The 25977-nt window shown below is 44.8% G+C and overlaps 1 protein-coding gene across 6 annotated transcripts in view; it reads left to right on the forward strand.

Moving 5' to 3' along the window:
- The window catches only part of LYST (lysosomal trafficking regulator), a 1763279-nt gene that overhangs the window by 1235147 nt on the left and 502155 nt on the right, over positions 1 to 25977 (forward strand). For 5 of the 6 annotated variants that reach the window (XR_012751618.1, XM_075339737.1, XM_075339736.1 and 2 more), the window contains exons 38-39: positions 3456 to 3608; positions 4725 to 4969. Coding sequence is in view for 5 of the 6 variants with exons in the window: in XM_075339737.1 (XP_075195852.1) it covers positions 3456 to 3608; positions 4725 to 4969 (398 nt within the window). In the remaining variant the exon portion in view is untranslated. Of the gene's footprint in view, positions 1 to 3455; positions 3609 to 4724; positions 4970 to 23904; positions 24016 to 25977 lie in introns of those variants that run through there. The other variant, XM_075339741.1, reaches the window with a different exon arrangement.

The following is a 25977-nucleotide window of genomic DNA, read 5'->3' on the forward strand; positions in this document are numbered from 1 at the left end:
AGAGGGAGAAAAGAAGAGGGCCAACGACTGAACCTTGAGGGACCCCAACAGTGAGAGGGAGAGGAGAAGATGTGGAGCCAGCAAATGATACACTGAATGAACGGCCAGAAAGATAGGAAGAGAACCAGGAGAGCACAGTGTCCTTTAGGCCGATAGAATGGAGCATAGAGAGAAGGAGACTGTGGTCAACAGTGTCGAAGGCGGCAGAAATATTCAAGATCTATGGTGGAAAAGAAATTAGCAGCTTTCAATGCAGACAGTGATTCCTCAATGCAGGGCAATGGGTAAGCATCCTTGTGTGTTATGCGGTTTATCTGCCTATAGTCAACACACATCCTCATTGTGCCATCTTTTGTTCTTACTAGGACAAGTGGGGCTGACCAGGGGCTACAACTATCTCTAATAACCCCAGCCTCCTTCATTTCCCATAACATATCGTTAGCACACTGATAGTGAGCTGGTGGTATAGGCCTGTATCTCTCTTTTATAGGTGGATGGTTTGCTGTGGGTATTTGATGGTGAACCCCTTTATTCCCCCCAAAGTCTAATGGATGCTTACTAAAGACCTGTTTATATTCCTGCACCACCCGATAAACTTTTGTAAGAAGGGGTGGAATCAGTGCCGACATTCAGCTTCTGACACCTGTCCTCCAGCTGTTCCTTGGAGTTGTTGTCCTCCGCCTGGTTGACAATGAACAACTTGACAATGGTAGCATATCTGGGCAGCTTGACCTCTTCCTCTCCACAGTTTAAAACTCGTACAGGTACCCTCTCTTTGCATCCATCAACTACCCCCCTGGCTTTCAGGACTGTGGGCCTTCTATCTGAGTACATGGGCTCTACCATTGCCTGGTAATCCTGCCCTCTGAGGCCTATCGCTGCCCGACACCAAATCATAACTTCACTTCTTGGGGGTAACACAATGGGGAATGGGTCGCTTACCTGTACACTGCCAATCTCCCCAAAAGACAACTCTACCTGTTGTCTCTGCAGAATGGCCTTGATCTCTTCCTATAGGACCCTATGCTGCCCGGTGCTGGCAGTTTCTGCAACCTGCTGGAGCAAGAAAAGAACTTCTCCTAGACAATTTTCAATAACATTAGTGCCTAGTATCATTGTTTGATTTCTTTAACAACAATCAGTATCCACCACAATAAGTCCCTGGCCCTTTAGCTCCTCCCTCCCCACCTTTATCATTACCTCCTTGAACCCTACTTGTGATACTGTCTGTCCATTAACAGCATATACAGTAAGGTCCGGGTCTGGACGAGAGAGCTCAGAATCGGCCCAAAATCTTTGGTAAAGGATATGCGGGATCGTCGTCACCAGTGAGCCAGTGTCCAATAGAGCAGATGTGGGACTGCCATCTAACACGATAGATAGGTATGGCCGTCCTCACACATATCTATCGCGTCAGTTCGACGGGCCTGGTCATTTTACTCCTGGGGATCGACCCGCTGCCCCTGGCGCTGTAGCAGCCACATACTGTAGTAGATCACATACACACATGAGAACGCGCTCGCACACACACATGAGAATGCACACACACAATCATACTACAGATCGCATCCACACACTCACCGCATCCAGTGATATTGCTTGCTTCTCGGCACATATAAGGACCTGTGACACACTGCAGTGATCTTCCAGGACCTGCGAGATGATCACATGGCCGGAAGCACGTGGTATCACTCTATGTGTTGAGTGCGTGCACGCGCGATTGTACCGGTATGTGCGATTTCGTGAGTGTGTGTTCTCATGTGTGAGTGTGTGTTCTGATGTGTGAGTGTGCATTCTGATGTGTGTTGGGAAATCTTTTTTATTTACTGTCAGCAAGCAGAGATGGTGGGGAATGTTTCCGCTCACTAACATCAAACAAATATGGTGAGGAATGTTTCCATTCACTGACAGAAAGCAGAGATGGTGGGGAATGTTTCTATTCATTGAAAACAAGCAGAGATATTGGGGGAATGTTTCTATTCACTGACAGCAAGCAGGGATAGTGGGGAATGTTTCTATTCATTGAAAACAAGCAGAGATGTTGGGGAATGTTTCTATTAACTGACAGCAAGCACAGATGGTGGGGAATGTTTCTATTCATTGACAGCAAGCACAAATGGTAGGGAATGTTTCTATTCAATGACAACCAGCAGAGAGGCTAGGGAATGTTTCTATTCAATGACAGCAAGCAGGGATGTTGGGGAATGTTTCTATTCACTGACAGCAAGCAGGGATATTGGAGAATGTTTCTATCTACATACATAATTGCCATTTTCTGTAACCCTATTCCAGCATGCACCACGGCACTGCCAGTTGCACAAGCGCAGACCAACTGTGCCTGTGGAAGTGACATGCACATCACCACAGCTTCCGGGCACGAACTGCACGTGTAGCAAGTAGCGATGACGTCACCGCTCTTCCCACACACGCGCAGTAGCGGCCACATACTGTAGTAGATCACATACACACACATGAAAACGAGCGCGCGCGCGCGCGCGCACACACACACACACACACACACACACACAATCACACTACAGATCGCATCCACACACTCATCACATCCAGCGATATCGCTTGCTTCTCGGCACGCATAAGGACCTACGACACTGTGCACTGTGCTGGACGTTGAGCTCTAGGTCTGCAGGATCATCACATGACCGGAAGCAGATTGAGTTTGTGCGCACAATTGTACCGGTATGTGCGATTTTGTGAGTGTGCATTCTGATGTGTGCATTCTGATGTGTGTGTGTGTTCTAATGTGCGAATGTGCATTCTGATGTGTGCGTTCTGATGTGTGTGTTCTAATTTGCGAGTGTGCGTTATGATGTTTGCGTTCTTATATGTGAGTGTGTTCTGATGTGTGAGTGTGTTCTGATGTGTGAGTCCACCGGATACAGGGGAGGACGGCATGCAGCACAATCACACACACACACATCAAACTGCACAAAACAATATACCGCTTCCAATTATAGTCACAACAGCTTACAAGAGACCATAGTGTAAACACATACACATCACACAGGGGAGACACCACATAGTGAACACAGCTCAAGAAACACAACACCAAATACCAATATAACAGCACAAAACAAGGAAGAGACAGTGCACAGGGGTGAAAAAGGTCAAATGACGCAACACATAGAATACACAAATGCAGAGGGATGACATACAACAGATATGTTGGAAAGCACAAACAGTGTGATACATGTCCACTGCTCCTGTCAGCACCAATAAGCATAGACAGATGTTAATTTCACCGCACTCCCGATGCGATATTATCGGGCCTATTTCTAGTAAATTTATAAATTCGAGTTTTTCAGAACAGAAGCAGCAATTCCAATTTCTATGGGGGCTGTATCTCCTACAAGAGTATGTTCTAAGTATAGACTGACAGAATTCCTTTACATTCTTTACAAAAATACACAATTTACTGTTGTTTCTGCTGTTTACAGACTCTGCTTGGGGAATCAGAACTTGCATCGTTTTCCTGGACTTATGAAGAAATAAAAGAAGTCCACAAACGCTGGTGGCAGTTACGAGATAATGCTTTAGAAACATTTTTAACAAATGGTAGAACTTTGTTGCTGGCTTTTGACAATACAAAGGTAAGTGCATGGCATAACAAAAATGGTTAAAAATTAATTAGATTACTTTGTAATTTTACATACAGCACATGAATGTTCATTTAAAAGTACATATGCAAATCAGAAAGGAAGTGCGCTCCAAAAAAGCAATCATGTGCTGATCTGTCCCAAGTGTACTCTGAGCCTCATTTACAAATGGTTGCTATTGTATATTACTCATTAGTAGAGCATCAGATCTTTACGTATCATTTTTACAGGGGGCACTGTACTGTATACTACTACTATCATATGTGAAAATATACATGCACAACTTAATGAAACTCGTGCAACTATCATCTTTATATACCTTCGGCTGGCATACATTTTTGTTGTAAGTTACTCCACTTATCTGGCTTACATTTTGATTACATTTGGGAGCATTTTGGCCATGCCCTGTCCCTTTCTTGCTCTGCCCACTTTTAAAAAAGTTGCCGTAATTGGTTGGAACTGACGTAGAAATGACTAAAGTCACAAAAATTGTGACATTTCAAGCAGTTTTATGACGAAATTCTGGTGAAAACCTCTTGTTGTATTGGGTCCATAGATACAAGAACAGAGGATAGAAGAAGGTTGGGAGGAGGAAGCAAGACAGGACACTAGTAGTAAGGGAATAGAAATGAGGTAAATGTATTAGAAAGACTGATTCACATTTAGGTACAAAAAGTATTTTTTTGCATCATTAAATTACCGCTTAAGCCATGGGCACATGTCTTTTCCTACTTGGAACTCACCTGAAAAGCTTTAGAAAACTCGCTGCATTCCAAATAGAAATGTGCAGCCTCCCTCAATACAAGTGAAATGAGCAAGGCCACAGACATCTAATTGGAATGTGGCTGGCTGGACATATGCATATCGCATACTTACGGTCACATGATTGGTGACTGGCATCGGAGAATCATGACAGAACATGCTATATTCGATGCAGGGGTTCAGATGTCTGTAGTCACATAAGTGCCTGCAGACTTTTGTACCAAACTTGGACAACCTCTGTAAAAATGTAATGTACACATACCCTTTGTTTTTCGATGTTTGCATTAAAATATATTAAATAGCTTTTTTTAAATACACATTATCCAAATTGTATGTTTTCTCTTTAAGGTTCGAGATGACGTTTTCCAAAAAATATTATCCAATGATCTTCCTAATCTGTTAAAGTATGGAAACATTACTGCTCTGACACAACTGTGGTGTTCTGGACAGATAACCAACTTTGAGTATCTGACTCATTTGAACAAACATGCTGGACGATCGTTCAATGACTTAATGCAGTATCCTGTTTTCCCATTCATACTCAGTGATTACACCAGTGAAACACTTGACCTTAGCAGCTCCTTAATATACAGGTATTTATATGATTACTAGATGGTGGCCCGATTCTAACGCATCGGGTATTCTAGAATTTATTGTGTAGTTAATGTATGATTTTTGTTATATATTGAGATGTTGTTGCGTGTAGTTGCCAAGTGTTTGTGTAGGGCGCTGTAAATGTTCTGGGTGTTGTCTGGGTGTGAAGGTGTGTGAGTGCGGTGTTGTTTGTGTTACGTTTTGCGTTGCGTTGTTTGTGGAGCGCTGTGTGTCTGCAGAGTTGTGTGTGTGGTGCTGTGTGTGTTGCGCGGTTTGTGTGTGTGTGTGTGGGGTGTGTGTGTTTTGGGAGGAGTTATGTTTTGTGCAGTGTGTGTGTTGCGCGGTGTTTGCGTATATTTGTGTGTGCCGCGGTGTTTGTGTTTTGGATGTTGTGTGTGTGCGGTGTTGTCTGTGTGTGTGGGTGTCTGTGTAGGGTGGTGTTTGTGGTTCCCAGTGTGTGTGGTGTGTTGAGCGGTGCATGTGTGGTGATGTGTGTGTGTGTTTTGGAGGGAGGTGTGCACCCCCATCGTGCTCCATCCCCGATGCTACACACCCCCATCATGCTCCATCTCCCATGCTGCGCACCTCATCAGCTCTATCCCCCATGCTGAACACGCCTATCATGCTTCATCCCCCCATGCTGTGCACCCCCCCATCGTGCTCCATCCCCCATGCTGTGCACCCCTCAGAGTGGAGTATAATAGGAGAACTATAATAGGAGGAGTATAATAGGAGGAGTAGTCCTGGGGAGAGAAGAGTATAATAGGAGGAGTAGTCCTGGGGGGAGTGGATTATAATAGGAGGAGTAGTCCTGGGGAGAGAGGAGTATAATAGGAGGAGTAGTCCTAGGGGGTGAGTATAATAGGAGGAGTAGTCCTGGGGGGAGAGGAGTATAATAGGAAGAGTAGTCCTGTGGGGAGAGGAGTATAATGGGAGGAGTAGTCATGGGGGAGAGGAGTATAATAGGTGGAGTAGTCCTGGGGGAGAGGAGTATAATAAGAGGAATAGTCCTGGGGGGGAGAGTATAATAGGAGGAGTAGTCCTGGCAGCACGGTGGCTTAGTGGTTAGCACTGCAGTCTTGCAGCGCTGGAGTCCTGGGTTCGAATCCCACCAAGGACAACATCTGCAAGGAGTTTGTATGTTCTCCCCGTGTTTGTATGGGTTTCCTCCGGGTTCTCCGGTTTCCTCCCACACTCCAAACACATACAGATAGGGAATTTAGATTGTGAGCCCCAATGGGGACAGTGTTCCTGATATATGTAAAGCGCTGCGGAATATGTTAGTGCTATATAAAAATAAAGATTTATTTATTTAGAAGAGTATAATAGGAGTAGTAGTCCTGGGGGAGAGGAGTATAATAGGAGGAGTAGTCCTGGGGGGAGAATAGTATATTAGAAGAAGTAGTCCTGAGGGAGAAGAGTATAATAGGAGTAGTAGTCCTGGGGAGAGAAAAGTGTAATAGGAGGAGTAGTCCTGGGGGGAGAGGAGTATAATAGGAGGAGTAGTCCCGGAGGTGAGGAGTATAATAGGAGTAGTCGTCCTGGAGGTGAGGAGTATAATAGGAGGTCCTGGAGGTGAGGAGTATAATAGGAGGAGTAGTCCTGGGGAGAGAGTAGTATAATAGGAGGAGTAGCCCTAGGGGGTGAGTATAATAAGAGGAGTAGTCCTGGGGAGAGAGGAGTATAATAGGAGGTGTAGTCCTGGGGGGAGAGGAGTATAATAGGAGGAGTACTCCTGCGGGGAGAGGAGGATAATAGGGGGAGTAGTCCTGGGGGGAGAGGAGGACAATAGGGGGGTAGTCCTGGGGGGAGAGGAGGATAGTAGGAGGAGTAATCCTGGGGAGAGAGGAGTATAATAGGAGGAGTAGTCCTGGGGGGAGAGGAGTTTAATAGGAGTAGTAGTCCTGGGGAGAGAGGAGTATAATAGGAGGAGTAGTCCTGGGGGGAGAGGAGTATAATAGGAGTAGTAGTCCTGGGGGAGAGGAGTATAATAGGTGGAGTAGTTTTTGGGGGAGAGGAGGATAATAGCAGGAGTAGTCCTGGGGCAGAGGAGTATAATAGGAGGAGTAGTCCTGGAGGGAGGAGGAGTATAATAGGAGGAGTAGTCCTGGGGAGAGAGGAGTATAATAGGAGGAGTAGTCCTAGGGGTAGAGGAGTATAATAGGAGTAGTAGTCCTGGGGGAGAGGAGTATAATAGGTGGAGTAGTTTTTGGGGGAGAGGAGGATAATAGCAGGAGTAGTCCTGGGGGAGAGGAGTATAATAGAAGGAGTAGTCCTGGGGGGAGAAGAGTATAATAGGAGGAGTAGTCCTGGGGGGAGAGGCGTCTAATAGGTGGAGTAGTCCTGGGGAGGAGGTGTCTAATAGGTGGAGTAGTCCTGGGGGGAGGTGTGTAGGTGCCCAATGTGTGCGGGGGGCGGGGCCGAGTGACCAATGTGTGCGGGGGGCGGGGCCGAGCAGCCAATGTGTGCGGGGGCGTGTTTGCGGGAGGCGTGGCCGAGCTGAGCAACCAATGTGACGGTTGTCACTGTAATTACATCATTTTGGAGCAAGACAGACAGACAGAATAAGGCAATTATATACCTTATATAGATTCACTGTGGTCAACTTGTTTTTACTGGACAACTCCTTTGTAATCTATCCACAGTACAAGTGCTAGCGTATTGGTGGGGTTGATACCTCTGGCACCATCACTTATTGGCAGTAAATGGAGCCTTAGGTGGGCTTTGCACACTACGACATCGCAGGTGCGATGTCGGTGGGGTCAAATTGAAAGTGACGCACATCCGGCATCGCATGCGACATCGTAGTGTGTAAAGCCTAGATGATACGATTAACGAGCGCAAAATCGACGTAATCGTATCATTGGTGCAGAGTTGGCGTAATCCATAATTACGCTGACGCGACGGTCCGATGTTGTTCCTCGCTCCTGCGGCAGCACACATCGCTGTGTGTGAAGCCGCAGAAGCGAGGAACATCTCCTACCGGCGTCACCGCGGCTTCCGTAGGATATGCGGAAGGAAGGAGGTGGGCAGGATGTTTACATCCTGCTCATCTCCGCCCCTCCGCCGCTATTGGCTGGCTGCCGTGTGACGTCGCTATGACGCTGCACGACCCGCCCCCTTAGGAAGGAGGCGGGTCGCCGGCCAGAGCGACGGTCGCAGGGCAGGTGAGTGCATGTGAAGCTGGCGTAGCGATAATTTACGCTACGCCAGCTATCACATGATATCGTACCTGCGACGGGGGCGGGACCTATCGCGTGCGACATCGCAGCATCAGCTTGCGATGTCGCAACGTGCAAAGGCCGCCTAAGTCATCATTAGCCGTGATTGACAGCCACTTCCTTATTTTCGTACAATGTGGCAGTGCACTCCACTGGGCGTCTTCTTGCAGCCCCATAGAGAGAGAATTAAGCTGTGGTTGGACATCCAACCTGCCATTTCATTTTATAATGGAGATAGAAATTCTCCATTCTGCAGATGGACCCTAAATGGGAATAGGTGATAACTTAAAAAGGTTGTCTTGTGAAAATAAGTTGTGTGTCGTCATCCTGTTCAACAAATTATTACACATATGCTTGTTTTTTTTATTTCAATAATTTTTTATTAAGATTTTGCATAATACAGGTTATATACCGCAACAAACATGCGGACAGTTGGAAAAATTTGTCCTATAACAGCAGGACAATACAATTCAAAGTAAAGACAGATAACAGCTGAAAATTCTGCATATTAGGGTTAGGGCATACAATTTGCAACATAGGAAGCAAGGGTAGGGATGATAGGTAATAAGATAACAGGTCCACCAATCAGGACTGGAAGGACGAGAATTTGGACACCACCCAGGGGGACCAACGATTCCTTATTTTATTTTTGGTAAACAGATCTGACATCAGAAGGAGCTCGTATTGGTAATGTTTATTGATTTTTTGGATAATTTCCATTTTAGAGGGGATAGTTATTTCTCTCCAGTGGTCTGCCAGACACATACGTGCTGCTATTAGAATGTGTGATACTATTGGTCTCAAATCGCCAGGGAATATATGTAAACCCACCCCCAAAACCGCTCAGACTTCCAGCCAGGCCTTTAACTGAGGTAATAATGTTAGACACTTCTTCCCAAAAAGGCCGGATGAGCGGGCAATCCCACCACACCCTAGGGAACCAACACCCGAGCAGCCCTTCCAGCAGGATTGGGGATAGGAACCACGGAATTTGGAAATCTTCAGCGGGGTGTAGTACCAGTCAAAGTGAACTTTCTTAAGCTGCTTAAGATGATTGATACAGGAGGAATATTTCTGTAGGTCGCCAGAAGCAGACCACCATTGGTCTGGGGTTGAGGAGAAAGCAAGAGCCCCTTCCCAGCGCCTCATATACGCTTGTTTAGGACCATTACCGGGGGAATTAAACACTTTATATACTACCGAGAGGCCGTGTTTTTGAGAGGAGAAGGAACTAAAAAAACGCTGTATTGGCGAGCAAACAGCAGGATAAGACATAAGACAAGATATGACAGGATAAGGGAAATACACATGAATTTAAAAAATGCCGAATTTGCAGATACTGGTAGAAGTTATTTTTGTGAAGGCCGAATTCATCCACTAGGACAGAGAAAGGTTTCAACTCCTGAATTAAGAGAATACATTTCATGACCATAATACCATTCCTCACCCAATTGCCTAACGTGAGGCCATCCACATGAAGCTCCAAGGCTCTAATAGAGAGAGACTCAAATTTAGTCACCTGACCAGTAGAGACCAGATCAGACCAGTAAGAAAATGCCACTTTCATTGTCTGCAGGGGAAGAGAGGGGGCAAAGGAACTAAGTACTCGCGCCTCCAGTAGAAATCTCAAAGTCCCACGCGAGGCCAAGTATTTCTCCACAAGCACCCATTTGTGAGTATAAGAAGCATCATACCACTCCCTTAACTCCTCTAGAACTGTTGCTTTATGGTACAAATAAAAATTCAGGACCCCCAGACCTCCATGTGAATAACTATAAAATAAGGTAGACATACCAACCCTAGGTTACTTTCTTGCCCAAATAAATCTGCTCACAACTGCCTGCAGGAGAGAGAGAAACCTCTTGGGGAACCTCTAGGGAAGACAGCAGAATAAATAGATAATTTTTGGTAGGAATATCATCTTAACTATCTGAATGCGCGCCATCCAGGAAAGGGGTAAATGTATTTGATTGTCTATGTCCTTTCGAATGGAATCAAGCAGAGTATTAAAATTCTATTTGACAATATTGGAAAGTTTACAAATCCTTAGCCCTAGGTACGAAAATCCATCCTGGGCCCAAGTATATGGGACCAGTGAGGAGATTCTATCTCTAACAGATATTGGAAGATTAACTGAGAAGAGAACAGATTTTCCTTCGTTTAGCTTGTAATATGAAATCTTAGATAATTCAAGGAGAGCGTTTTTGATCCCTATCAATGATCTTTCACTATCAGTGCAAGAGAGTATTACATCGTCTGCATATAGACTGATCTTATGTTCTACAGGGCCTATTTTAACTCCAGAGATTTCCGGGTTGAGCCTAATGGACTCCGCCAGGGGCTTCATGACTAAAGCAAAAATTATAGGAGAAAGGGGGCAACCCTGGCGGGTCAGGTCAAATCTATCAGAATAGAAGCCCGCTGCCCAGACCGAAGCATTTGTTTTTTTCTATAAGGCCATAATAGCATTCTCTATATGGCCAGATAAACCAAATGTGTCCAAAACTGCGTCCACATAGTCCCAGTGTACTCTGTCAAATGCTTTTTGCACATGTATAGACAGGAATACACCAGGGGTACCACTGGATTCAATAAAATCCATCAAATCAATCACTGTTCTAGTGCCATCTCTAGCCTGCCTTCCTGGGACAAATCCCACTTGGTCAGGGGAGACCAGGGCTGGCAAAACTAAGAGGAGTCTATTAGCCCAGACTTTTGCATATAACTTCACATCACAATTCAAAAGAGAGATAGGTCTGAAGTTACCAGGAGAGGTTGGAGGCTTCCCCGGTTTAGGAATAGTAGTGATTGTCGCAGCCAAACTTTCAGATTGTCTCCATAGTGAGAACGTTCTAACCAAAAATAGAGCCAAGATGTGCGCAAACTGGCAGTAGTAAGAATTAGAAAAATCATCTGGCCCGGGGGCAGAAAGTCTCTTAGAGGAATTAATAACCCAAACTACTTCCTCCTCAGTAAGGGGGGCATTAAGAGCAGCCAGAGCCGTGGGGGAAAGTTTGGGCACATTTAGTTTAGCAAGGAAAGAAGAAATTTCACCCTTTGTGGGCTGGTGTGTTTTAGGATCTGACTTGAGATTATATAGTTGGGAATAGTATTCTTTAAACTCACTAGCTATATGAGTAGGGTTTAAAACTTTGGACCCGTCGTGCATAATCAAAAAGGGAATGGCCATCCGATCCTCCCTTTTCTTCACACGACTTGCTAGGACCCTACCGGCTCTATCACCCAAGCTATAGAATTTGGATTTAAGCTTTTTTAGATTTTTTTCATAGGAATACAGCATAAATGATCTCAGCTGATCTCTCAGACCTCTAATAGAGTCAAGGAAAATAGCAGAGAGAGGTAGAGACGGGTTTTTCATATGTCGCGCCTATGATCACCAATCAGAAAAATAGAATTAATGTATTTTTATTTTGCACAGGTCGACACGTTTCTGGAGGCTCAGCTCCCTTCCTCAGGACCGTCAGGCACAAGAAAACATCAAATCAAAAAATTGAGATTTGATGTTTTCTTGTGCTTGACAGTCCTGAGGAAGGGAGCTGAGCCTCCAGAAACGCATCGACCTGTGCAAAATAAAGATACATTAATTCAATCTTTCTGATCGGTGATCATTGGCGCGGCATATGAAAAACCCGTCTCTACCTCTCTCTGCTATCTGCCGCTTGGGTTGCTGCTGCCGTGATCAGGATTTTCATGCTTTTACAGTAGTTGTGACTTTCACAACTCCATCTGGTGAGTAGTACTGCTCATTGATCGCACCCTATATATATTGGGGTAAGACCCTATTGCGCTTTTTTTCCACAGCTTCTTCACCTAGAGTCAAGGAAAATGTCACAGGGTTGGCCTTGTTTGCCCTTTCCAGGAGTTGGAGTTTAGACAAAATATCATTAAATGCTTTTAACCTTTTCCTTTTCTCCATTGCTGCAATTTTGATAAGGACACCTCTAGCAAAGGCCTTATGGGCCACCCAAAGAGTTTCATTTGATTATCATTAATGGCAAAAACTTCTGTTAATTGCCGAGTGATTTTATCGCTTGTAACTTGGTTAGTGAGCATATAATCATTCAGTTTCCATTTGGAACGAGACCGGGTAGGACCCTCATCTGAAATTGTTAACATAACGGGCGCGTGGTTTCACGACGTAATGGGGCCAATGTTGATCTGGTCACAACCCAACAGTAACAAATCATCTACTAAGATATAATCTATTCTAAAGTAGGTGTTAAACCTTAGGGAGTGAAAAGAGTAGTCTCTCTCTCCTGCATAAGCATATCGCCATATATCATGGAAACGAAACTCACGGATCAGGTGGCCCATCTCTTTTCTGGCCGGGACTTGGTGGGAACAATCTAGGGATTTACACATAGGGACATTAAAGTCTCCGCATATCACCGAGGAATCCTTTGCCACTCCCCTAAAAGTCTTCAACGCAGATACCAGATTGGGATGACAACTTAAATATTCGGTCAGGGCAAGAAGAGGCTCGGTCTGAGGGTGAGGGGAGTGCAAACACAACAATTGATGAGGAAGTTCTAGATCCCACCTACTGTCAACCCACAGTCAGGCCCTCGAGGAGGTCAACAGAGACGGTGGAGGAGGATGCAACTGACGACAAAGTTACCTTGCTCCTTCCTGGACAGAGTCGGAGTACTGGTAGCACGTCTACAACTGCATCCTCAGCCACCACTGTGCCTCTGAGCACTAGTCGGGGTGGATCAGCAGGTCGCATGCCCTCTAAGCCTTGCCTAGCCTGGTCCTTTTTTGACATAGCAAAAGATCGCCCAAATTATGTGATCTGTAAAATTTGTCGTGATTCTGTTAGTAGAGGGCAAAACCTCAGCAGTTTGACAACTTCTTCCATGAATCGTCACATGAATAAATATCATATGTCCCAGTGGGAAGCTCACCGTGCTGCAATGCGGCCTAGCGGAGCGAACCATCCACCGCCTGCCCCTTCCAGTGCATCCACACGCTCTTCATCTTCTAGGACTGTGGGGACAGCTGTCACACCTGGTTTTCCACGCACAACTTCTACCACTGTAACCGCAACAGGCAGTTTGCTTGGTAGGTCGTCAGTTGGTTTGGAAGGGGAAACAAGTGCGTGTGTACAGCTCTCTCAGACATCGATAGCACCAACGTTGGATGAAGCCAACATCATGTCTACGCCTGCACTTTCCTCACAAACCTGCATTTTTTCAGGGACACTTTACTCAACACAGTCTACACACAGCAGCCAGATCTCTGTCCCTCAGATGTGGACAAATAAAAGGCCATTTCCTGCGACCCATGACAAAGCTAAGAGGTTGACTTTATCCCTCTGTAAGCTCTTGGCTACCGAAATGCTGCCTTTCCGCCTGGTGGACACACATGATTTTAGAGACCTTATGTCTGTCGCTGTGCCCCAGTACCAGATGCCCAGTCGCCACTACTTCTCTAAGAAACGTGTGCCCGCGCTACACCAGCATGTCGCACACAACATCACCGCTTCCTTGAGAAACTCTGTGTGTGAACGGGTGCATTTCACCACCGATACTTGGACCAGTAAGCATGGACATGGACGTTACATGTCGCTGACTGGGCACTGGGTAACTATGGTGATAGATGGTGAAGGGTCTGCTGCACAAGTCTTGCCGTCCCCACGACTTGTGTGTCAATCCTCTGTCTGTCCAAGTTCCGCCACTGCTTCTGCCTCCTCCACCTCATCTGGGTCCTCCACCTCCGCCCCAAGCCTGCCTGGTCAGGCCACCAGCGTTCTCACTGCGCAGAAGGAATCACGCACCCCTCATTACTATGCTGGCAGCAGAGCGCAACGGCATCAGGCGGTCTTTAGCTTGACATGTCTTGGAAATAGGAGTCACACAGCGGCTGAGTTGTGGGCAGCTCTGGAGACTGAGTTTAATAAATGGTTGTCTCCACTCAACCTGCAGCCTGGTAAGGCCGTGTGCGACAATGCTGCAAACCTGGGTGCGGCCCTTCGCCTGGGTAAGGTGACACACGTGCCTTGTATGGCTCACGTGTTGAACCTTGTTGTCCAGCAATTTTTAACACACTATCCCGGCCTAGATGGCCTTCTGAACAGGGCACTAAAACTGTCTGCTCACTTCCGCCATTCAACCACCGCTGCTGAGCGACTTGCATCGCTCCAGAAGTCTTTCGGCCTGCCGGTTCATCGCCTGAAATGCGATGTGGCGACACGCTGGAATTCGACTCTCCACATGTTACAGCGACTTTGGCAGCACCGCCGAGCCCTGGTGCAATACGTCATGACGTATAGCCTGGGCCAACGAGATGCAGAGGTGGGGCAGATCACCCTGATGGAGTGGTCTCAGATCAAGGACCTATGCACCCTTCTGCACAGTTTCGACATGGCGACAAATATGTTTAGCGCTGACAATGCCATTATAAGCATGACAATTCCAGTCATTTACATGCTGGAGCACACGCTAAACACTATTTGGAGTCAGGGGGTGGGACAACAGGAAGGGTAGGAACTACAGGAGGATTCATATGCGCAAGACACAACAACATCACCAAGGTCCAGATGTTCATCATCACCAACGTGACAGGCATGGGACCATGGGGGACAGGGATCAACAAGGGCGCATGGTAGCAGGCGAAATGTTGAGGAAGGTGCAGAAGAACATGAAGAAATGGAGGACGAACTGTCCATGGACATGGAAGACTCAGCGGATGAGGGAGACCTTGGTCAAATTTCAGTTGAAAGAGGTTGGGGGGAGATGTCAGAGGAAGAAAGAACGGTTAGCACCTCTATGCCACAAACACAGCGTGGACTTGGTCCGCATGGTTGCACAAGACACATGAGTGCCTTCTTGCTGCACTACCTCCAACATGACCCTCGTATTGTCAAAATTAGAAGTGATGATGACTACTGGCTTGCCACACAATTAGATCCCCGGTACAAGTCCAAATTTTGTGACATAATTCCAGCCATGGAAAGGGACGCACGTATGCAGGAGTATCAGCAGAAGCTGTTACTCGATCTTAGCTCGACTTTTCCACCAAACAACCCTGCAGGTGCAGGGAGTGAATCTCCCAGTTGTAACTTGACAAACATGGGACGGTCTCGTCATCTTCAACAGTCTACCCGTACCAGTAGCACCGTATCTGGTGCTGGTAACAGCAATTTTATTGAATCTTTTCATAATTTTTTTAGACCCTCCTTTGCAAGGCCACCAGAGACAACAAGTCTGACACATAGTCAACGGCTGGAGAGGATGATACAGGAGTATCTCCAAATGAACATCGATGCCATTACTTTGCAAATGGAGACTTGCTCATTTTGGGCTTTAAATCTTGAAAAATGGCCAGAGCTCTCCACTTACGCCTTGAAAATTTTGTCATGTCCAGCTGCCAGCGTTGTCTCTGAACGTGTCTTCAGTGCTGCTGGGTGTTTGCTGACAGATAAGCGCACGTGTCTGTCCAGTGACAATGTGGACAGACTAACGTGCTTGTGTATTTTGAATGTGCTTGATGCAAATCTAGCTGTGAAATGTACAACTGGGGCACAAGTGCTGCCACTGAAGGGGTGGGTGTGTGTGTGGCCCAATTTTTGGAAAAAAGGGAGACTCCGCTTGGAGTAACCCTTGCTTACATTGTTTTTAAAAATGATCCAAGATGAACAGAGCTGGGATCAGGAAAGACTTTGCTACCTACCCCGGTGTCATCCTGGGGACGGTTAAGTATGGCGTATTTTTGAATGTGCTTGATGCAAATCTATCTGTGAAGTGTACAACTGGGGCACAAGTGCTGCCACTGAAGGGGTGGGTGTGTGTGTGGCCCAATTTTTGGAAAAAAGTGAGACTCCGCTTGGAGTAACCCTTGCTTACATTGTTTTTAAAAATGATCCAAGATGCACAGAGCTGGGATCAGGAAAGACTTTGCTACCTACCCCGGTGTCATCCTGGGGACGGTTAAGTATGGCATATTTTTGAATGTGCTTGATGCAAATCTAGCTGTGAAGTATACAACTGGGGCACAACTGCTGCCACTGAAGGGGTGGGTGTGTGTGTGGCCCAATTTTTGGAAAAAAGGGAGACTCCGCTTGGAGTAACCCTTGCTTACATTGTTTTTAAAAATGATCCAAGATGCACAGAACTGGGATCAGTAAAGACTTTGCTACCTACCCCGGTGTCATCCTGGGGACGGTTAAGTATGGCATATTTTTGAATGTGCTTGATGCAAATCTAGCTGTGAAGTGTACAACTGGGGCACAAGTGCTGCCACTGAAGGGGTGGGTGTGTGTGGGGCCCAATTTTTGGAAAAAAGGGAGACTCCACTTGGAGTCACCTTGCGGTGTTTTACATGATTTTAGAAGGGCGTGCCATGCCTATATCTGTGTCTCTTCCTCTTTTTCCTTGTCCAGCTCTTTTGTTTTCGCATGAGTATATGTCCTTGTCACTTTCCCATGTGTGTGTGTTGTGTTGTGAGTTGTTTGTCACCTTTTGGACACCTTTGAGGGTGTTTTCTAGGTGTTTTTATATATTTGTGATTGCCTGCCATTGTTTCTTATGCGGTTCGAGTGGTTCGTCGAACGTTCGCCGAACCGAACTCGAATGGGACCTCCGTTCGACGAACCGAACTCGAGCCAAACCACGGCCGGTTCGCTCATCTCTACATATTGGCCAGGCCTGGTAAGTCATTCGCTGGGCTGTAAACTAGAAAAAAAAGAATATATGGCTACTGTAAATAATAAATGCTAGGGGGTCAATTGTCCATGAGATTAGTTTAAGGAACCCTGGGCCAGAAAGAAATGATTCCCAATTAAACCACTTAGTGGCTATCTCCGTAGACTGTCCTCGTGACTGGGCCATCACCATTTCCATTCAGTGAATCACGTTCACCTCCAGCACCCATTCCTCCAGGGTTGGTGGGTCCGACACTTTCCACTTCCGTGGAATTACTGTCTTGGCGGCCTTAAGGAGATGTCCCAACAGGGATTTCTTATAGGTCTTTTCCGATACTTTAAACATAAATAATAAGGCTGCCTCAGTGCGTTTAGGGACTGTAATCCCCATGACCTCTTGTAGCGCCTCCAACACCTTCTCCCAGAAGGCCACAAAGTTCGGGCAGTGCCACCAGATATGGGACATGGTGCCCCCTTGTACTCCACAGTGCCAATATGAGTCAGCTATTTCCAGGCACCATGCATGAAGAGATGCTGGAACCCTATACCACCTAGAAAGGATTTTGTAACTGGTCTCCTGCATCCTTGTGGCCACCACAGATTTGTGGGTGAGGCGGAAGCAACACTGCCATTGATCTTCAGTAAACACCTGGTTAAGCTCTGCCTCCCATGCAGCACAGATAGGGGGGGGGCTTCACCGCTTCATATGTCATAATCCCATAAATCTTCGAAATGGCATGTCTAGTATTGCTTTCTGTGCAGCAAAGATTTTCAAAGAGGGTTGGAGGACGGGAATGCGCCAAGGCGTGAATTTGTGATCTTGTGTGGATAGGAAATGTTTTAATTGGGCATATTCAAAGTGAAACTGTCTCCTAAAACTGTGGTTCCCTATAATCTCCAAGAGTGAGAGGAGAACCCCACCTAGAGATACCTCCCTCAATCTCAGAGGGCTCTGTTTTGAGCTTCCAAGAAAGTTGTTGGACGAAGCCCCTGGTACAAAGTCGGGGTTATTTGTCAGTGGCATAAGAGGTCCTGAGGGCTGAAGCATACGATAGCGCAATTTTATGGAGTGAACCGATTTTAATGTTTGCTTAGTGCTGTAGGACATCCTAATCTTGTGTGTGTGTTTTTGTTTTTTTTTTAAATTATTTAAGTAATTTTAAAAATCGGCTTGCCGTCTGCCCAATTTTGATAACAAGCCATGATAAAGCCAACAGCTGGGGGCTGGTATTCTCAGACTGGGGAGGACCTATGGCTATTGCTCCCCCCCAGCTTAAAAATAGCAGAACGTAGCCGCCCAGAATTGTTCATTAGATACCACAATCTTGGAAATTTACCCAGCTCATCCCAATTACCCTGGTGTGGTGTCAATCGAGGTAATAAGGGGTTAATGACAGCTCATAGCTGCCACTAAGCCTTAGATTGGTAATGGGAGGCAGCTTTGAGACCCCTTTATTAATCTGTAAGTAAAAAGAAATAAAAAGCAAAACACAGAAAAAATCCTATATTTGAAAATAAAATACAAAAATTCCCCTCCCTCTTTCTCCTCTTTATTACCCCCCCCCAAAAAAAACCTAATTCCGACGGAATCCACACAAGGTCCCACAACGATTCTAGCTCTGCTACATACATGCTGTAGGCACAGCGCACTGGCACAGATCATGTCCGCACGCTGTGGACTTCAGGCAGAGTATACAATACCGGGCTGCAGCCGATAAGATGGGGACAAAATATAAGCAGTTTTACCAAAAAGAAAACCCCATTAAAATATAACTTTTAATAATGGTATTAAAAGGTCAAAGACTAAAAACACACAAAAAAAAATAAAACAAACAATTGTGCAGAATGTGTAATAACAGAAGCTAGGTGGGAGGAAAAAAAATTCAGACTGGACCTAGATAAACCCTAATAAATCTCTCCCTACCTAGCAATGGAGGGTATGACGCCCTAGGGTTGTGGCGCCCCTATTCACCGACGGGAGACCCTTTGTAGCCCTAATTAGCCCTGCACAGATCAAACAACAACATCACCATTTAGAAATAAACAGAAGACTCCCATTAAGTAGATGAAGAGTAAAAAAAAAACGTATCTGAAAAAAATGTGTCCAGAGACAGCGTCCCGACGCGTTTCCTCCCAAAGGATGCCAGGGATTCATCAGGGGACAGCCAGGGAGTAGAAAGTCAATGCAGGAGTCTCCCTGGGGTACCAGGAAGGTGGTGCAGGAGGGTGATACCTGAAGTGTCCTGGTGTATGCTTGCTCTTATATCCTGCTCAGACTGTGACCCAGGAAACAAGAAGTAAATTAGTTCATCCACGGTTCTTACGTACAAAACATAACAAAATGTATAGTGGATCAAATAAATAATATTGAGAATCCTATTAGGTATACCAGAATTGTATAATAAATAATATGGTATAAGTAAGATATACTGCTTGGAAATTGTCACAGCTTTTTCAATAAATTCAGTGTGTGGAATGCAAATGCGTTCCAAAATGCGCACCGGAATTAGATCACCCGGGTAGACACAGATCAAAACAGGAAGTTGTCATAGAAAAGTGTGTGGATTGCAAATGCATTCCACAACACTCAAACACCGCGCACACAGGAAGTAGAGTAATAAGGGGAGTGCCAGGAATAACCGGAAGTATAACCGCATGCTGAATGGAACGCTCCACACTAAAAAGACTCATGTGCACTAAGGTAACGTCATTCCAGGGGACGCTGGAGTAGTGGAACGCAAATATGTGTTCCACACCAATAAAGCAGCGCTATAAGGAATGATAATAGAAACCTGGAGCATAAAAAGTTTCATAGGCACATGAGCACATAGCCGTAAGGCAGGTATATCACAAATTCCCAGAACACCAAAAATCTACATAAAAACCAGGATAGCAAAAATAGATATTAAATATAAATTCCAGATGGTACCAGAATAGCAAACAAAAGTATTTAATATGTATTCAAGATAATGTATATAGTAAACCAGAGGCATACAGGTAAAATATTGTGAATATCAGTAGGTATCAATTAAATAAACAAGGTAAATAATAACTAGGGATGAGCGAATGTATTCGCCACTATTCGATATCCGACGGATAATGGGGTATTCGAGGTATTCGCTATCCGACGGCTAATATGGTAATCTCTCCGGTACTTTCATTTTCGTTTCTGGACTTCCTGGCGCCTTTTTCCAGCCAATGAACACATCTGACGTTGCTTGTCCTCACAGTAACACAGCAGCCATCTTTGTTGTGGTGTTACTGTGATTGGCTTGGCCGCACAGCATCATAGGCGCTATATAATTAATATATAATATTAATAATAGCATCATAAGCGCTATATAATTATATATAAGGCGCATTAATTCCTGAGCTGCCGGTGTAGCGAGACTGTACTGTGTGCGGTACAGCGTTTTTCCAGCCAACTAATACTAGTCCTTCTAAGGGCTGAAGCTATTTAGCATTACCTGTTAGCGACTGTGTAAATCATAGAAACAGGTATAGGGGCTGTGCAGTTCATTCTATGAGATAGAGTTCCTGCTGCAGAATCCAAAATAGTCCTTATAAGAGCTGAAGATATTTAGCATTAGCTGTTAGGGACTGTATAAATCATAGAAACAGGTATAGGGACAGTGCAGTTTGTTCTATGAGATAGTGTTCCTGCTGCAGAATCCAAAATAGTCCTTTAAAGGGCTGAAGACAGTGTCCACTGTGCTAGCAGCTGTGTAAATCATGGAACTGCTGCAAAAAAAAATCCTCCTCTTAGTGCTACATACGGTCTGTTCCTGCAGTGTGTGATATAGGGACAGCACGGGACAGCTTACTCACAGGCAGGGAGAGATTTAAAGCTGTCCTGATATCTGCTACTAATAATCAACAATCTCAGCACTGCTACATCCCTTTTGTCTGTTATACTGGCAATAGGTATTACAGCTTGCAAAAAAAGATCCCAAAATTGTAAAAACAAGGGGTTCAGGTGTAGTGTAGTGCCTGTCAGCCACCATCTCAATTCACAGTCCGAGTGTTACCAAATTTTTATTAATACTTGGTGTCAGGGTCACTACTTATGCCTCAAGTCCAGTCAGTACCTTCCTAGCAACAAGCTAGCATATTTTGGGGGACTTCATATCTTTTTTTTTTTTATCCAATCAATTTTTATTGTAGGAAGTTACATTACAAAAAGGAGAAATTCAGGTATCATTGGCAATAATACACAAAAAGAACAACGCTGTAACACGTGGTAGTATAACCTTTGATTATGATTCACATTTCCTGTCACACCACCAACAATCATGTCTGATGCAAGTTGCAACTTTTTTAGGTTAATCAATACCCAATACGTATAGAGTCAACCTACCAATTTACTCTTTAATCCTCAAAACGAGGGTTCCAAACAACCAGAACCAGAGAGTAAGAAAGGAAGATAAGAAAAGGGAGGGGAGAGAGAGGTGGGGGGGAGGGGGAGAACCATGGATGGTTGCAAGTAGGCAACCAGGGAGGGGGAGGGGGGAGGGAGGGAATTAGATGGCGTTTCGGGGTAGCCCGAGCAGTAACAACAAGAGAGATTTAAACACCTTGAATATTGACATGTTGAACGGGTGAACTCCCTGCGTAACACTCTCTTTGACCCTATTTGACCCATTTTGTATTATCAGACAGTTTGCCCTGGAAACAGATGACTGACGGGGGATGCATATACAGAGTTTAGCCACGTGTCCCAAATCTGAAGTATTTTGTTTTTGGCGCGGATTGTTAAAAATAGGATTTGACGTAAAATATGCTTAGCCAGTATATAATGATTGAAGAAAAATATAGGTGTAAAATCATATGTGGGTTTATTCAATAAAGGTTAAAGTCATTACAGAAAAATAATGTTTTGGCTTTAGTTAGTTAAGAGAGAAAAAAAGATAAGAAGATAGAGAAAAAGAGTCCATTTATCTTACATAGCTGTGATGTTATGGCAAGCCGTCTTCTCTCTGGTTCGTCTGGTTGAGAATCGTCCCATTCTTCCCTATGAAGTGTGGTCCAACTTAAATACAATTAACCACACCCTCTGATTCTCCTTGTCTCTTTAAATGGTCTTAAACATCATTTCAAGAACTCAATATCATTTTTAGCTATGGCATTATGTCAGTCTCACGTGGTCCAAAATCTGCAGAGTAAGTGCGGCTTTGCACACTACGACATCGCAGGTGCGATGTCGGTGGGGTCAAATTGAAAGTGACGCACATCCGGCATCGCATGCGACATCGTAGTGTGTAAAGCCTAGATGATACGATTTACGAGCACAAAATCGTCGTAATCGTATCATCGCTGCAGCGTCGGCGTAATCCATAATTACGCTGACGCGACGGTCCGATGTGGTTCCTCGTTCCTGCGGCAGCACACATCGCTGTGTGTGAAGCCGCAGGAGCGAGGAACATCTCCTACCGGCGTCACTGCGGCTTCCGTAGGATATGCGGAAGGAAGGAGGTGGGCAGGATGTTTACATCCTGCTCATCTCCGCCCCTCCGCCGCTATTGGTCGCCTGCTGTGTGACGTCGCTATGACGCCGCATGACCCGCCCCCTTAGGAAGGAGGCGGGGCGACGGCCAGAGCGACAGGGCGGGTGAGTGCGTGTGAAGCTGGCGTAGCGATAATTTTCGCTACGCCAGCTATCACACGATATCGTACCTGCGACGGGGGCAGGGACTATCGCGTGCGACATCGCAGCATCGGCTTGCGATGTCACAACGTGCAAAGCCCGCCTAAGTCTCATGCGCAGTACAGATTACTAAAACCAACCACTTTACCCTTAACCATAGAATGTATAGAACTCTTTGAGGCTTGCTGACCTTAGACCTTAGTGTAACACTTAGAAGGGACTCAATGCTAATTTCAGATTTTTGCTCAAATACCAAAAGAAAAATAGCACTGAGCTGTCAGCTTAGCTTTAATTTAAGAATGTCAGATGCTAGTCAGAAGTTCTTCAACTCACACATTTACACATGTCTCAGCCAGTGATTTCTATACTTACAAACTAATGGCCTGTAAGTAAGAGTTTATGAATCAAATCTCCATAAACTCACTATTTTACAATCCCCCCTATGAAGATTTGAGGAATCCCTGGGAAACTCTAACTCATTCATCATCATTCGTATCACATACATTCTCGTTGAAGATTCCAGACCAATATCTGACTTGATAAACCAACCTGAAACTTTCTGTCAAAAAGTCATCTTACGATTTAACATTCCTCTAAGAATGGTATCCTCCTTCTTCATTTCTATTTTTATATTCTTATATATCTTCTGAATTCTACACATCACAAAAACTTGATAAATAATACACATCAAAACTAATAAAAATATGATTATGATGGGATTAAATAAAACATTTCCAACCGCTGGCTGAATTGATGACTGAGACCAGGAATGTACTGACTTCCCAAAACGTTTCCACCAAGTTCTACCTGACATCCCGTTCCATTCGTGTTCAATATCGTTCAGTTCATCTTGTTCATGCCTGAATATAATTTCTGCTTCCTTTAACTGTTTCGTTAATAAATCTAACAAACCCTTATCTTTCTTTATTTCACTTGTCCACATATCCCAAGGGAAATCATTAATTTGTGATAAATTGAATTGTATAGGAAATGCCGTTAGATTTCTCTTTCCTATAGAAGTTATATTAAAACTTCCTTCCTTCTTTGAAAGAGATCTCACATTTCCTTCTATACAATACAAACCCATAGGTAGATTTGTCTTATGTACACAAGTAGAATAGAAAGCAGAAACCATTTCTGTCTCAGACATGACCTGGAAACAAATCTTATTTGGACTTACTGGGGTCACCAGATCATGTATTGTCTGTACAGTCTCTATTCTCGCATGACAAGAGGAATGATTATGAAAACAAGAATGATAGATCACCTTATCCTGTCCAGGTAGACACATCACCTTAGAAACAAAATGTAAACATGAAGAAATGTCTAATTGTTCAGTGTTCACTCCATCAAATGCAAAATCTGTGTACTGCAGTTGATAGAACACCTGTTGTGTTTTACTCACAGGTATACCCAAAACTGTAACAGGAACAATAGTCCCTTCTCTTCCGATCACTGGGATTAGTGATGTGCCAACACAAATGTTTCGTTCACATCCTAACCACTTATTTACCCACAAATCCGTATGATTCAATGCAAAATTATACTCTGCAGGTAAGTTTCGCAGTATTCCCAGTGGAGTAATTCCACTCTGTAAAGCCTGTGCAATCATTTTGAGATTAGAGGAATACTCTACCTGTATCTCCAGGCACGCTTTAGCTACTTGTGTTTCATGTGTGCTTTCCACGAGAGCTAATGTAGCATCCTGTAGATGTGATATGGAAGACCCTAGTACAGCAGCTGTATTCATAACCATCTTTTCAAGAAGTTGATTCAAACTTTTCTGAATCTTTACTCCTTTTCCTCCAATGAAACCAATATTATCCAAATCTGACTTAAGTGTCTGTATATTCATGGCATTAGTCAGACTTCCCACTGTCCCTATTCCTCCCAGAATTCCTTCTAACACTCCTCTCTTACTTCTAGTCTGAGTTGTTCTTCTCCCAAACCATTGTTCTATCCCCATCTCCATGTTAGTGAGATGTGATTGACACTGAGGAAACCTGGTAGAGATTTTCCAATGAGACATATTGAAAGTCCATACCATTGTCATAAATTCTCCATCCCTTAATAAAGACTTAGACTGAAATTGATTAATTTGGAAAGGAGTAGATGGCATGAATCTTGTGTTTGTGCATGCATTATCTGCTGCTGACCAAATATTCACACTAACATCTTTACATTGTCTATAATGAGTCCTTGTTACAACGCAACACTGGTAAATTCCAGAGTCCCTGGAAGATGGATTTTCTAGGGAAAAAATGAAAGTATCATCCATCCATCTGATATTACCAATCTGACCTCTGTGAATGACATTAGTTGGACTGTTTAAAAAAACTTCCCAAAAATGATGAATTTTTGGTCCATGTCAACAGAGACTCAGAGGGCAATGTCAACCTTGTGTTACATTTCAACATTATGGGAACTGTGTTTTCTTTATTATGTACTGTCTGTGGTGAAACCCTTATTTCCGGAACTATAGTGTTAGTAACGGTAAACACTACAGATACCTGAACTTGTACAGGTTCCCGTGTTATCTGGAAATTCCATGTTTTGACCCAATCTTTATCTCCTTCTGTAAGGCCTAAAACACACTTCCGCAAAAAAAACGTCCGTATGAAAAGGTCCGTTTTTCGGGTCCGTGTTCTGTATTTTTGGGGCGTTTCTCCAGTACGTATGGCATCCGTGTGATGGCGTATGCGAGCCGTGTGTACGTGTAATATGTCCGTGTTTGTGTGTAAAATGCCCGTGTATGTGTACGTGGAATGTCCGTGTGGAATGTCCGTTTGTGTGTTGCACAGTGTCGTTGATACATGTCGGCTGACAGCAGACAGAGTTGCGCGATGAGAATGAACTCGGGTCAACTTCACCCGACTTCATTGTCATGCTGCGGCTCTGTCTGTGTGCCGCGTACTGATTAGCAGTCACCTGTGAAGGATTCACCAGTGACCGCTAATCCCCCTAGTGACAAAAGTGAGCTGCCCTCTCTCATACTTACCGCTCCCCGATCACGAGCGCGGCGAGGAACAGCTGTGCAGAGAATACGCGGCAACAATTACTTTGAATATGCCGGCCGCTCATTAATCAATCTTGTATTCCCTGCTTTCCCCACCCACAGACGCCTGTGATTGCTTGCAGTCAGACACGCCCCCCCACGGTGAGTGACAGCTGTCTCACTGCACCCAATCACAGCCGCCGGTGGGCGTGTCTATACTGTGCAGGAAAATAAATAAATAAATAATTTAAAAAAACGGCGTGCGGTCCCCCCAATTTAAATACCAGCCAGATAAAGCCATACGGCTGAAGGCTGGTATTCTCAGGATGGGGAGCCCCACGTTATGGGGAGCCCCCCAGCCTAACAATATCAGTCAGCAGCCGCCGAGAATTGCCGCATACATTATATGCGACAGTTCTGGGACTGTACCCGGCTGTTCCCGATTTGCCCTGGTGCGTTGGCAAATCGGGGTAATAAGGAGTTAT

Source organism: Anomaloglossus baeobatrachus, chromosome 3, assembly GCF_048569485.1.
Source record: "Anomaloglossus baeobatrachus isolate aAnoBae1 chromosome 3, aAnoBae1.hap1, whole genome shotgun sequence".
Taxonomy (NCBI): domain Eukaryota; kingdom Metazoa; phylum Chordata; class Amphibia; order Anura; family Aromobatidae; genus Anomaloglossus; species Anomaloglossus baeobatrachus.